Source organism: Myotis myotis, unplaced genomic scaffold (genome assembly GCF_014108235.1).
Source record: "Myotis myotis isolate mMyoMyo1 unplaced genomic scaffold, mMyoMyo1.p scaffold_m19_p_15, whole genome shotgun sequence".
Taxonomy (NCBI): Eukaryota; Metazoa; Chordata; class Mammalia; order Chiroptera; family Vespertilionidae; genus Myotis; species Myotis myotis.
Genome location: NW_023416319.1, coordinates 3,650,193 through 3,664,823, shown reverse-complemented (window position 1 = coordinate 3,664,823; position 14,631 = coordinate 3,650,193). Strand labels below are relative to the sequence as shown.

General features: G+C 44.2%; 1 protein-coding gene across 1 annotated transcript in view; it reads left to right on the top strand.

Moving 5' to 3' along the window:
- Positions 1–852: 852 nt before the first annotated feature.
- LOC118670292 (transcription elongation regulator 1-like protein) overlaps positions 853–14,631 on the top strand; it is a 33,380-nt gene continuing 19,601 nt past the window's right edge. The window contains exons 1-3 of the mRNA XM_036337361.1: positions 853–1,167; positions 3,200–3,346; positions 4,160–4,340. Coding sequence (XP_036193254.1) covers positions 859–1,167; positions 3,200–3,346; positions 4,160–4,340 — 637 coding nt within the window. The 5' untranslated portion in view covers positions 853–858. The remainder of the gene's footprint in view (positions 1,168–3,199; positions 3,347–4,159; positions 4,341–14,631) is intronic.

The window sequence follows — 14,631 nt, the reverse complement described above, 5'->3', positions numbered from 1 at the left end:
GCCGCGTGCGGTGGGGAGAGGAGGAGCACAGTTCTGTGCCTGCGGGAACCCACGACTAGTTTACAGTGGGCTTCTCGCGGGAACCAGGGCAAAGGCCTGTGCAAAGGCCCGGAGGCGACCTGCCTGGTGCGTTGCACAGAAGTTAGTGGAGCGTGGGGTAGAGGCCGCGTGGAAAGAGGACCGACCCGCTGGGGGCTTAGGAAAGTGTTTGGCACATTTTCCCAAGAGAAATCTGCTCATCCCCAGCGGCAATCAGCGCCGCCTAGCGTCGGGGTCTGCAAGCAGCACGCCCTCGGGCCCTGCGCCCTTGACCCAAGTAAAGTCAGGCAGAGAGGACCTTGCGCGGTCCCGGAGGCAGGACGTGCCCGGCTTGTGCGCGGCAACCTGGGCCTCGGCTCGCCACCGCGCGTGGATTCCGGCTCCGGGCTCCAGCGCTTTGCGCACCGTTGCGAGGGCCAGCGGCTTCCAGCGGCCGCCCGAGAGCCCGGGGGCGCCATCCGCGGGATCCCGGCCAGGCGCGCCCTCAGCTCCCAGCGCCCCCGCCCGCCCCCCCAGGGGTCCAGAGGCGCGGGCGCGCCGAGCCCGGGAGGGGTGCGGGCGGTCAGGCGGGGGCCGGGAGTCTGGGGGCGCGGGCGGGCGGGGCCCGGGCTGAGGTCCGGGGGGCGGTGGCTGCGCGGCGGCCGCGCTCGGAGGGGAGGACGGTGGGCGGGAGGAGGGGCTCTCCGCGCGGGGCAGGGGCGGAGCGAGCGGCGGCGCCGCGGAACCAAGTGAGTTCGCTCCGGAGCCCGTGCTGTGGCCGGCCGCACCTCCGGCGCCCGCCCGCCGCCCCCGCCGCCGCCGCCCGCGCGGGGATGTAGGATGCTGGTGGGCGCCAGGCTCCAGCGGCGGCGGCGGCAGCCTCTCCTTTGGCCGATGAATGCAGACCCGCCGCCGCCGCCGCCCTGGGTTTGGATGGTCCCCGGCTCGACCGGGCTGCTCCGGCTGGGCGCTGGGGTCGCGCCCCCGCCCGTGCTGCTCGCAGCGGCCCAGCCCCCCGCCGCTCCGCTGCTCCCGGGGCTGCCCGGCTGGCAAGCCCCCGGCGAGCCTCTGCTGCCGCTGGTGCCGCTGCCCTCTGCGCCAGACCACGCCGCCGCCGCCGCGCACTACTACCCGCTGCTCCACGGGCAGGTAACGCGCCCCCGCCCCCGGTCTCGGGTTCTGGTCTCCGAGCGCCCCTGCCCCAGGCGCGGCTCTCGCTGGCCCGGGCGGCCCCGGCCTGGGGCTCGTGCTCTTCCGCCTGGTGGTCCAGGCTCGCCAACCAACAGCACCAGCCTGGCAGCCGTGCATCGGCCACAAAGTTCATGCCTTGCCGCCCCGCTCTGCCCCCCGGCAGTCTTTCAGTCTTTCCCGCGGTCTCCCAGCCAAGCATTTTAGGGACCAGCGCCCCAAGGCCTGAGCTGGGACCGAGGTGGCCACAACTTTCGCGGGGCCGGGGTCGCTGTCCAGAGAGCGGTGCTGAAGTCGCCGCCGTGGGAGCCGGCGTGGCAGCTGCGCAGCGTGGCCGGCTTATCGCAGAGAAGTTAATACTTTTACAGTCTCTGCCAGACTTGAAAAGCAGGCTGGGAATCAATAGCTATTTCTGATGCTGATCTGGTTGGGTTTTTTTTTTCTATGTGAAAATAGACTCAGGACAATGCTGAAGAGAATTCAAACCGATGGAAGCTGCAGGGAAACCCTGCCTTTAATACCGAGAAATGTTACCGGTGATAAACCGCCGCCCCCCACCCCCAAACTAGGTCCACCCGAGCCCGCCTCATTAGCTAGCTAGTGCCATACTGCACTTTGGAATACTTTGGCATTTAAAGCCTGGAATTAAAAAGGAAAAGTGACTCTACCTTTGATTAATGGTGCAACCGAGCAAGGCAGGCTGGTTTTGGCAAGATCCATTGTTTGCTACCTAACTATGCAGATGAATTTAAATCAGGGGAAAACGCATTTTATTCCAAGGATAGTCTTCCTTAGCATATTCAAATAAGCGGTATGTTAGAATCCACCATTTAATTAATTTTATTCCTATGGTATCTTGTGAGCTTTCCTTAAAGATGTTGTTAAACTCCGCCCACACTGATCTTTAGACCTAATGATACATCACATATGCAGTCCTAGATATCTATTTTGATGTGCAATGCAGTTCATATTGGGTTTTATTGAATAAACGGTTGGTAGCTTTTTGGGGCATTTTCAGGGGATTGCTATATCAGAGTGCTACCACTAGAGGTATATAATGCCCAGGAACTACATTTTTTTCTCCCCCCCTATATAGAACACTGCATTTTTGGGGGGTGTAAATTTAAAAATATATTTTAAAAAATCGTCTTCTTCTTTTAAATATTTTTGTGCTCCATGTTTTCTGTTCAGTGACAATATTTAGAACCAGAAGGACATTTTCACATAACAGGAAAATTAAAAAATGCTTCTCTGATCTTAAAAGAAGTCAATGTGGAAGCATTCCATATCACTGAGCCACGATTCTATCAGTTCTCTGCTCGTGGAGATTCAGTTATTTTAACGAGGGAGACTGTCTCCCAGACGGCCTGCCCCTTTCGGTGTTTGCTCGTTGACCCTGTGCTTTGGGATCTTCGGTTATTGATGAGCTACCCTTACGTCTCCTTTGCCTTGGAATCTGTTTGCACTTGTGAGCCGTGGGCAACTTTCAGTCTTAACCCCTAAATGAGTTTTATTTTGAAAATATCATTTGTGTTTGTCTTTTAAAAAGGTAAGTATAATTCATACAAAATGCTATACTGAAAGGACTCTCCTGACATACAGCTCTCTGCTTGCTTATGAAAAGAATTCACGAGTCATACAGGGAATACCCAGCACCTCCCCTTTCCATTGTGGTTCCTTCTATCTCAGGCAGAAACCCACTTCTTACCGGGTTCTCGTGGTTTTGTGCGTAGAAGTTCTTTCTCAGTATTGAAGAGTGCAGTGTGGGTAATGCTTTGTGATGGTTCTGATGGGAAACCTTATGCATTTTAAAAATGTGTGGGTGTTGTTTTTTTTAAACGGGAAAGAGGAGGTTTTTCTCATAATTAAATACATATATTTTAAAATTCCCTTTAAAAAAATTAAAAAGCAGCTGCCCCAGTAGCTTATGGGACAAACTAGAGCTGATTGCTACGGGCTAACACGTATTCCCTTCTCTCTTCTTGGGTTTCAGTGGCTACTTGGTGGCCCTTCTCCGTCAATAGGACTGTCCCCCTCTTCCACTGTGGAGCTGGTGCCCATCTTCCCACATGTCTGCCCACCTGCTCTCCCCACTCCTGTTGGGAAAGGTTGGATAGACAAACAGATACCCAATTGTAAGGTAAAAATGCAAATAGTTTCATTGGATAAGTGGGATTCAGTTATGGAGTCGTTGGGTATTTCCATAACAACAGAAGGGTCTATTTGGAAGATGGGTTTTGTGTGTTTTCTCTTTGCTAATTGCACTAGACTGACCTTCTAGGTCTAAAGAGGAATCTTTTCAGAATAAGATCAGTCTGTTAAACACCAGCAGATTGGGGGGGGGGGGGGGGGGTCGGAAGGGGAATGGTATTTTGTTTTAGCTTGATATATTTGGATTCCCTAGCACAATACAGAATTTTCCATTGTGAATCAGAATCTACTCTTGACAATGTTCAGTTTTCAAATCTGTAACAATGGGTCAACAGATGGCCTCAAACATGATATAATTCAAGTATAAATTTTAAAAGCGAGCTTTTCTTGCAATGATTGCTTTAAGTATTCCTCCTTCTGGTGGTCTATTTTGGCGTTTGAATTCAAATGTACTAATTACACTTTGTTTGAAAACTAAAAAAAGAAAAGAAAAATTACGTGGTGACTTGTCTATGCCACACAACGGACCTCCTTGTGACGGTTCTTTAGTCTGTAAACGGGCTGCTGTGCTGAATTAATCAAGTCAATAGTTGAAGACCAGCGCAGATCATGGTAACTTCATGGTGATCGTTATTAGAGCCCCGTGGATCTTTAGGTTGGAGAAGGATGCTTTTATAGAGTCCTCACTTATAGACTCTCCAATATTTGATCAATGTAAGACAAGACAAATATTTTACAGTAGCCTTTAGTCTTTCTCATGTGCATGGTCTGAAATGCTACACTTGCTTTCTTTTTTGGACAGATCTTTTTAAATAATTCCTTTGCTCTGGACTCAACGTGGATATATCCCGAGGAATCAAGATTGTTCCATGGGTATGAAAAGCCTCATTTGTTGGCAAATCAAGTAGCTGTGTCTCTGTCCAGGCCAGCGCCTGCCTCCAGGCCCCTTCCCACAGTGGTGTTAGCACCTCAGCCTATACCAGGTTGGTGTCCAAATAGCCGCGCCAGTGTGCTTCCCCCCCCCCCCCCCTTTTTGTTCTAGCCGCAAGTGAGTGAGTTCTAGGTCTGAACACTGCATTTGTCATTTTAATGAAACAATTCTCTTAAATTCTTTCAGTAACATATCATTTCTTTCCATTGGCAAGATTCCTTTTGATAACGAAATGGAGTTTGGGGTAACTTCACTGTGTTTGGGGGGCATGGAATTTGACTTAAGATGAAAAGATGGCAGAAGGGATTTTCCAGGACCATATTTTTGGTGCTTTATTTTTAGAATTGGATCACAGCTTCTGCTGGTCGCTCTTCACAGGGGCACCAAATGATCAGGACACTCATTACGAAATGTTTCTTGTGTGGGGTGAGGTGCACGTGTCAAAGCTGCCTGGTCTGCAGGACATGCGAGGTTTCTGTGGCCTCCCCTTGGGGGTGATGTTGGGTATGGTCTATTTGGAAGATGGGTTTTGTTCTGTCTTTGCAGTCTTAGTGACCTGAAAGAACACTTGTCTTGGAATAAACTCCCTTGAAATAATCCCCGCATGAAAGATTGTATAATAAACCCATATAGTAACAGGAGAGTAAAATCGTCTTATGAATTTTTAAATTGATTTTTAAAATCACCTTAACATACGATCATATTATAAAAGCAAATGTTGCCCGTGCCAAAATTACCTTGCAACACCTTCCATTATGGAATATTTTATGACTTCAGAATTACATTAGCTTCCTGTAATTTCCTACCTACCACGCTTGTCTCAATGGGTGTCTCTAAAATTTAGTAATAAGGACATGCCCTGTGGCTAATGTGATGGTCGAGGAGATAGATCTGTGTGCTTCTCTGTTTGCCTACCTTACGTATTCTAATTTGCTATGGATCTTGTTTAGTAATAAGTCACAAAGAACAATTCCATTACTTGTTTTTTTTTTCATGGGTCTTAATGATTCTTGACTGAAACTTGCCTTCTCTCCTTGCCTTGTAAGTAGGCATTACCATGTTATTAAAATCCGCATGAGCAACATCCATACGTGCATTTATAAACATTTTTCACTGAGATGATTATGTTTCCTATTTCATATAATGATGATGAAAGGTGGTTAGGTTGCATGTGTTAACACAAGGATTCGTGGCTGCAGGTGGCTCTTTTGGTATAAGTAAGAAAAATATTTCTGTTTCCTAATGCATCAGCAATAGCTGTCACCCAAATAATTAGAAATTAAGTTTAAAAATAGGTAAGTTAGTTAAACTAGTTAGGCAAAATCTTTGCGGAAACTTTCCATCTCTCAGCTCATCCTGGAGTATCATAGACATTTTGCAGTGTACCTTAATCCTCTTCCTAGAACACTCATACTATGAACACACTAAATATCTCTTTAGTTGAAGAAGCTGTCGTAAGAAACGTCCAAACCTGTAGAGAATTTTTAATAAGGGTTTATTTGAGCGAAACTGATGACAGCTGCCGGGAAGCAAGATCTCAAACACTCCTGAGATAATCGTTTTGCAGCTTCTTTTATGCATTTGAAATTAAGGAGGGAACCCAGGGAAGATTAGAGAAAGCAAGGTGGGGATCGGATTACAGAATAGTTAATAAGATTATGTACTCTTTTGAGGGTGGTAATTACTTTTGTTATTTCGAAGGTGTGCTAAGGTAGGTGCACAAGAACAATGAACAGGGCTGGCTTAAAACCTTTCACTGAAGAAGAGGGCAGCGAGGGGATCAATGATGGCGGAAAGAGATTTGACTTTGGGTGATGAGTTCACAGTGCAGTGGGCAGATGATGTGTTATTGAGTTGTATACTTGAAACCTGTAGGGTTTTATTAACCACTGTCACCCCAAGACATTTAATAAAAAAGAAAAAAGAAGTTAGAGGCCTACAGTGTTACTACCCACCATGACCTACCAGTTAGGAATTTATGGTCAGATCACTGTGTGAGGATACTTTCTGTAGAACCCCTTTACCTCTCACAATTCCCCCTTTCGATTATAAATCAGTCTGAAGGATGCATTGATGACCAACCTTAAGTTGGACAAGGTGGTCTCACAGGGCTAGGAAGGCTCAGTTCTAGGAAGGCTCAGTATTAATGTTGTCTTGTTGAAATGGTGGACCATTGGGGATGGGGCAATGCTATTACCATGAGATGTGAGGCTGAACTTTTCCCCAAAAGGGAAGGGCAGGTAAACCGAAGGCTTTTGGGTCCTATGGCTTTCACTCTGAAGGCCATTGGATCATTTCTGTCTTGTGAACTGTCATGGTTTGAGTTTTGTCTTCTGTCTCATTTTTTTTTTCTGTATTTGGTACCTCGTATGACATTTATATAAGCCATGAAAGAGAGTATTAAGTTATTTTATACATGTTCAGTCATCAGGAACAGTTGAACTATAATGAAAAACCCCCAAAACAAGTATAACTATTATTAGGACTAATGTTCTTAGCAAACTGGTAAAGACAATCAATTGTTTTCTGTGCTAAACATCAATCTGTAGGTATACAGGCCTTGTCGATGTCTTGGGACAGCTGTCTAACTCTGATGTTGGCAGCTTCTCGTCCTCAAGGAGTCTCGGATGACTGTTGTAGGCGGAGGCGCATAGCAGAGACAAGGCTAGATGTTCATTCACAGTTAGGCACCTGATAAGTCCTTCCAATGAAGTTGCAGAGTGTCTTTCATATTTGTCCTTTCCAATAAACAAAATCTCCAGGTAGCAATCAGTGAACTCTAAGTCTGTGTCTCCTGGGAGTTCACTGTGAAAGGAAGTGGCTACCCATTTGACATTTTCTTGAAGTGACTTTATCAAACCTTGATAATAGCTAAGATGGCTCCTTTGAATAATGCCAACTCATAAGTTACTTCACCTAAGTCCATCTTAAAAGAAAATGGGGTTTGCCAGCGAGCCTGGGAAGGACCAAGCAGCTATTTTGGGTTTCCAGTAACCCTGACTATTCATTTAATTGACAACCATTATTCACCCATACAACATACCCTGGTAGTTTTCTATCACTTGTTGTACTATGATTTCCATGTAATTTAACATAAAAAATAAAACTTGGAGGTATTCCAGGGGCTCTTCTAGCTGCAAATTTATTCCTACATATATTGAGATTTTAACCCTAAAATCTCAATGTCCAATGAAAACTAAGAAGTAAACAACTAGCATTCTTTAGCTTGGCAAATTTGTGAAGATATTTTATAACCTCTAGAAGCATATTCCATTGACATCAGAGTCAGTTATTGACATGGACTTATTTTTATAAACTCGGGTGAAATAGAAATATTTAATTAACGATTCAAAAGACATGTCTGTTCTTGAACCAACAAATTTAAAATAGCTTTTATTTAGTAAAAAATCAGTCTAAAGTTGTGAACTTGAAAAGCATTTGAGTTAGTTTCTATATTTCTGAGAATTTTAGAATACCCAATTCTTACCAGTGCTGGCCTTCCCGTTAATTTTAACAATAGCAGCAGAAGTTGAAAATTACCTTACATTTACAACATGCATACGTAGGCACATACAGACAAACAAACAGAAACATGTCTTTTATCCATGAGAAAAACTAACATTAGTTTATGAAAGAACAGTTGGATCCACTTTTTGTATTGGAGGCATTTACAACTTATATCTTTCCTTGACAAGTCAAGTTCCAAATGATCATCCCCTTTTAACATAAGGACAGCCATTTTTAATACCTCAAAGAATTGGGTTGACACCTAACAACATCATTGGTTGATCTATTCATCTAAATCTTTCTCTTAACGCTTCGAGAGACCAATTAAATATGTTTTCCTAATTTTATAGTTTTTTATGGTGCGTACAAAAAGATTAATCTAGAAGTCACTTTAGAATTAATGGAAGGTTGACTGTCATGGGGCTTGTTGGCCTTGAAGGCATGATTTCCCATGTTAATTTTAGTGTGTGGGTTTTTTTTTTTTGAGATCCATAGAGTCTGAACAGACTTCTAGGGAAACCAGCCTTTATGTGCATGTCTCCACATGAGCCAGATGTGGTGGGTATCCCTGTAGGATTGCCTCACCCCCCAGAAGGCAACAGAGATTCTCAGATACCAGGAATACCCAGGGTGAGGGAGAGCTTCCCGGACTCCACCAGAACCATGATGTTTTCCAAGATGGAACTCTCTTTCAAGGGGAACATCCTTTCATGATTTAAAAAAACAAATTGGGTCTGAAAGAAACATACACACCTCAACATAATGAAGGCCATAGATGACAAACCCACAGATGACATCATACTCAGTGGTGAAGGGTTGAAAGCGTTTCCCCTAAAGTCAGGACAAGACACAATGCCCACGCTCAGTACTCCTAGTCAGCATAGTATTGGAAGTCCTAGGTAGCGCAGTCAGGCAAAAATGAAAGACATCCAATCGGAAAGGAAGAAGTGGAGTTGTCTTTATTTGCAGATGACATGATCTTATATACAGAAAATCCTAGAGACGACACCAAAACACAGTTGGAACTAGTCAACAAATTCAATAAAGTTGCAGGATACAGAATCAGTGTTCAGAAATCAGTTGAGTTTCTGTACAGCAACAATGAAATACCTGAAAAAGAAATAAAGAAACCACACCCATTCACAATAGCATCAAGAACAAGAAAATACTCAGGAATACATTTAACCAAGGAAGGAAAAGATCCAAGCAATGAAAACTACAAGATTTTGACAAAAGAAATGGAAGAAAACACAAACAAATGGAAAAATATCCTGTGCTCATCAGTCAGAAGAATTAATATTAAAACGTCCATTCTACCCAAAGCCATCTATAGATTCAATGCAATTCCTGTAAAAATTCCAGTGGCATTTTTCACAGAAATAGAAACAAGAATCCTAAGATATTTATGGAACCATAAATGACCCTGAGGAGCCAAAGCAATTCTGAGAAGTAACCAAGCCAGAGGCATCACACTTCCTTATTCAAACTATAATGCAAAGCTATAGTAATCAAAACAGCATGGTACTGGAATAAAAATAGACACATAGACCAATGGAAAAGAATATAGAGAGCCCAGAAGTAAATTCCTGTATACACAGTCAACTAATATTTGACAAGGGAGCCAAAAGCACTTAATGAGGAAAGGATAGTTTCTTTAATAATGATGTTGGGAAAACTGAATAACCACATGCAGAAAAATGAAATTAGACCCCTATCTTACACCGCTTATAAAAATTAACTTGAAATGAATGAAAGACTTAATCATAAGACCTGAAATCATCAAACCGCTAGAAGAAAACATAAAGAAAATCTCCTTGACACTGGTCTTGGCAACAATTCCTGGATATGGCACCAAAAACATAGGCAATAATAGCAAAAACGAACACGTGGGACTGCATCAAATTAAAAATCTGCACAGCAAAGGAGACAATCAAGAAAATGAAAAGCAACCTAGGAAATTGGAGAAAATATTTTTAAATCATATATTTGATAAGGGGCTATTATCCTATATAATAAAAGCCTAATATGCAAATCGACCGAACAGCAGAACGACCAAGTGGTGGGGGCTGGAGCTGGCGAGTGGGTGGTGCCAGGCCAGCCAAGGTGGGTGCCAGTGGGCAGAGGGAGAAGACAGTGATCGGGGGGTGGTGGCCACTGGTGGTAGTGGAGAGGTGATCAAAAGGGTTGTCCCTGGATCATCCTGCGGGTCACCTCCCACAGAGGTGCGGGCCCAAGCTGTCAGTCGGACCTCCCCCGAGGGCTCCTGGTCTGCGAGAGGGAGCAGGCTGGTCTGAGGGATCCCCTCCCCCCAAGTGCATGAATTTTTGTGCACCAGGCCTCTAGTTCAAAAATATAAAGGTCTCCTACAACTCAATAACAACCCCCTCAAACAAACAAAACAAACAATCTGATTAGAAATTGGGCAGAAAAACAAAACAGATATTTGCCCAAAGAAGACATACAGGTGGCCAACAGGTACAAGAAAAGATTCTCCATTATCACTAGTCATCAAGGCAATGCAAATCAAAGCCACAATGAGACATCACCTCACACCTGCTTGGATAACTATTATAAAAAAGATAAGTGATAACAAGAAGTTGGTGAGGATGTGGAGAAAAGGGAACCCCTGGGCATGATGGCTGGGAGGTACATTGGTTCAGTCATTATGGAAAACAGCATAGAAGTCTAAAAAATTAACAATAGAACCACCATATGATTCAGTGATACCACTTCTGGGCATGTATAGAAAGGAAATGAAAGCAGGATATTGAAGAGGTACCTGCATTTCCATGTTCATTACAGCATTGTTCACAGTAGCCAAGATGTGGGAGACAACATAAGTATCCATCTATAAATGAATGGCTAAAGAAGATATAGTATATGTAATACAGTTGGATATTATTCAGCCGTGAGATAGGAAGAAATCCTACCCTTTGGGACAACATGGATGGACCGTGAGGGCATAATACTAAATGAGAAAAGCCAGGCACAGAAAGACTAATACTGGGAGATCTCACTTATATGTGGAATCTAAAGCCAAATCTAAAAAAGCAGAGACCAGACTGGTGGTTGCCAGGGCTGGGAGAAGCAGACGTCGGTAGATGTTGGTCAAAGGTACAAACTTGCTGTTGGAAGACGAATACGTTCTGGAGCACTAACGCACAGCCCGTGATTATAGTCAACAAGACGGAATCACTTACAACAAAGCTGCCCAGAGACTAGACCTCAGACGCTCTCACAAAAACACAAAACCCCAAACACCTCCAAAAAACAAGACAATTCTCAAATCAACAAGCTAAGCTTCCATCTTTAGAAACTAGAAAAGGGAGAGCTAACCTGTGAGAAGCCGAAGGGAGGAAATAGTGAAGATAAGAGCAGGCATCAAAGAGCCTAAAACTAGAAAAATAAAAAGAAAATCAATGACACCAAAAGTTCTATTTTTTTTTTTTAAAGAATGATCAATACAGTCAACCCCCCCTGGCTACAGAGTATAAGAAAAAAGAGAGACAACACAGATTGCTAAAGTCATGATGAGCAAAAGGCATCACTATAGATTTAGTAATAGAAATTTAATAGGAAAACCATATAGAGTACTCCATAACAATGAATTTAACAGCCTGGAAGAAACAGGCGAATTCTTTGTAAGTCACCCCTACCTGTGCTTACTCAAGAAGGAACAGAAAGCATGGGTAGCACAAAAGCACTGAGCCAGTTCTGTTCTTCCAACAGCGAATACCAGGCCCTGACAGCCCCACTGCAGCCCTACCCAATGTTTAAGGAGGAAAGAAGACCAAGTTTAAATAAACGGCTTCAGAAAATAAAAGCAGGAATAACATTTCGCAAGTTATTATTTTTTTTAGGTCAGCATCCCTCTGATATGAAAACCAAATAGATATTACCAAAAAGACAATTACAGGCCAAAATGCTTCATCAACATAAGTGCAAAAAAATCCTCAACATAATATTAGTAATGTTCACAACTCACAGCGCACCGTGAGCCAGTGGGGCTTTTTCGAGGAATGCGATGCTGGCCCAGCACTAGAAAATCAATGTCATTTACTTTACAGAAACAATGAAGAAGAAAAACAGCAGGATCGTTTCAACAGATGCGGAAAATACATTTGTCAAACTCAAAATCTATTCAGATATTAAAAAAACAAAACAAACCTCTAATTCAACTCAGTATTAAAGGGGACGTCATCAGACTGACAAAGAACATCTATGAAAGACCCATAGCTGCAGTCATATTTCATACCGAATGCCTGATGTTTTCTGAGATGGAGAACAGGACGAGGATTTGTACTCTCAGCACTCCTATGCAAGCCTGTACTGGAAGGCCTGCCCAGTGCAATAAGGAACAAGAAAAAAAAAGAAGAATGAGGAGCATGCATATAGATTGGGGAGGAAGAAACGAAACTGTCTCTATGTGCAGACAAAACGAGGCATGTAGACCACCCCTAAGAGTCTACGGAGAGCGGCTAGTGCCAACAGGTTGTTTATCAAGGTTGCAGGATACAAGGTCAATGTGACTATTCAATTGCAGCCCTGTATTACTGCTGATGAACAATTAGAAATTAAAATAAAATAGCAGTACATTAAAGCACCCAAAACATGAAATGTTTACAGATAAAGCTAACAAAATAGGCACCCAGAAAACTAGAAAACATTGATTAGAGAAATCAGACATTAGTACATGGAGGGATATTTTGTGTTAATGGGCTGGAAGGCTCAATAACGTTAAGATGTCACTTCCTTCCAGGTTGACCTATACGTTCCATGTAATCCTAAATAAAGCCCCAGTTTCTTAGTGGCTTGCAAGCTAATTCTATAGTTGGTATAGGAAGCCACAGGAAGTAGAGTAGCCACAACAGTTTTGAGAAAGAAAACTAAACGTGGAGGAAGCATAAATAGGTGATTTGAATGCTTGTGATAGAGCTAGAAGAATGCGGGCCTTGTGGAATTGGCAAAAGGATAAGACCAAAGATCAATAGGAATAGTAATAGACCTTCCAGAAATAGGCACACACATACGTGGTCAATTGATTTTTGACAAAGGCATAGGGGCGATTCAATAGAGAAAAGCTTGACTTTCCATAAATGGTTTGGGGTCTGGTCTTTAAAACAAAAAACAAACCTTGACCAATACCTTGTATCATATACAAAAATTAACTCGCAGTAGATGATAGGTGTGATTATAAAACCCCAAGCCCTAGAACTTCTGGGAAAAACACCAAACAACCCACACACATAAGAGAGAAATTTGTGATCTTGAATTAGGCAAAGGTTTCTGAGATATGACACCAAAAGCATGAGCCATAAAAGAAAACGCATGGATGGACTAGATTTCATCCATATGAAGTGCTGCCGCGCTTTGAATACTCGAATCGAATGGAAAGAAAAGCCAGATACTAAGAGAAAATGCTTGCAAAGCGTATACCTAATAAATAATTGATATCCAGAATACACAAAGAACTCTCACAAGTCAAGAACAAGAAAACGAACAACCCAACAAAATGGGCAAAATGTGTTACCAGACGCGTCGCCAACAAAGGCGTGTGGACGGCAAATGAGCGCAAAGATGCTCGCTGCCCTCATCAGGGCCAGGCACACTGAGTCCGCCGTGAGGGCCCACACACCTCTCAGAGGGGCTGTAACTTCAACACGCAGGGAGCGGCCGGCCCTTCAGAACCTGCTGGTGGGAATGCAGTCACTTTGGGGTGAGTGTGGGCGTCTCTCACAGGCATACCCACATCTGATACCCAGTAATCTCATGCCTACACAGTCACCCAAGAAAAACAGATATGCCCACCCAGACACCTGTGCCCAGCGGCTTACAGAGGCTTTGTCTGTAAGCAACAAGACCCGGGAACAATGTAAATGTCCGTCACTTGGTGAGGGATGGACGACGACGGAGATACCGAGGCACGGCTTCTGGTATAAGCAGCCGGCGGTTGGACCCCGAAGCCGTGATGCTAGGTGAAACATCCAGAAGCAAACATCCGTGTCATACCTGATGCCCTTTTCATGACTTAAGACCAGACGCAGATCGGTGGTTTCCGGGGTTAGGGTTTGGAGGAAGGTATTGACGATGGGGGGCTCGCGGGGAGAGGGTTAGGGGTTGTGGACAGGTATCTGACTGTGGTGGTGGTTACATGACTGCTTGTGTTTATTGGAATTCGGAGAACTGTGCACCTGAAAAGAGTAACTAGCTGAATGCAAATTTTACGCCAGTGCACCCAGCACTTGCTTTTTTAAAGAGACTTAAGAGACATACCCAGTGCTATGTGTGAAGTTTATCTGACCCTGGTTTGAAAGAAAAAGATGGGAAGACAGCTGGGGAAATCCAGACACCGACTATGTCTTGAATAACATTAAGGAATTATGTTAATCTTACCAATCTGTAGGTGTGACAGGTGTTCTGTGCTTACGATTTTTAAAAGAACTCTTATACTTTAGAGTCGACTACTGCAACGTGAGGATAAGCTCAGTCCATGCCGCGTGTGCTTGAATCCAGGCGTGTGGCTGGGGGACACGCGTGTAATGAGGAAACATGCCCACCGCCAGCTGGTGACCGTGGACGGTGGTGACGCGATCGTGGGGCTCATGGTGCTATTCTCCACTGCATTATTGCTGGAAGTTTCCATAATAGCAAAGGAAAAAAAAAATAACGCCATGAAGCACACTTCAAAAAAATGACAGCGTGATAGTGGGGCTCTCACCTGCCTGCCACAGTGCAGTGGAAGTGAAAATTAAAGATGAACCCTAAAGAGACACCCGGCGGCCTTGAAGTTACAAGACTACCGGAAATAAAGGAACGAAAGCAGTCAAGATGAGAAA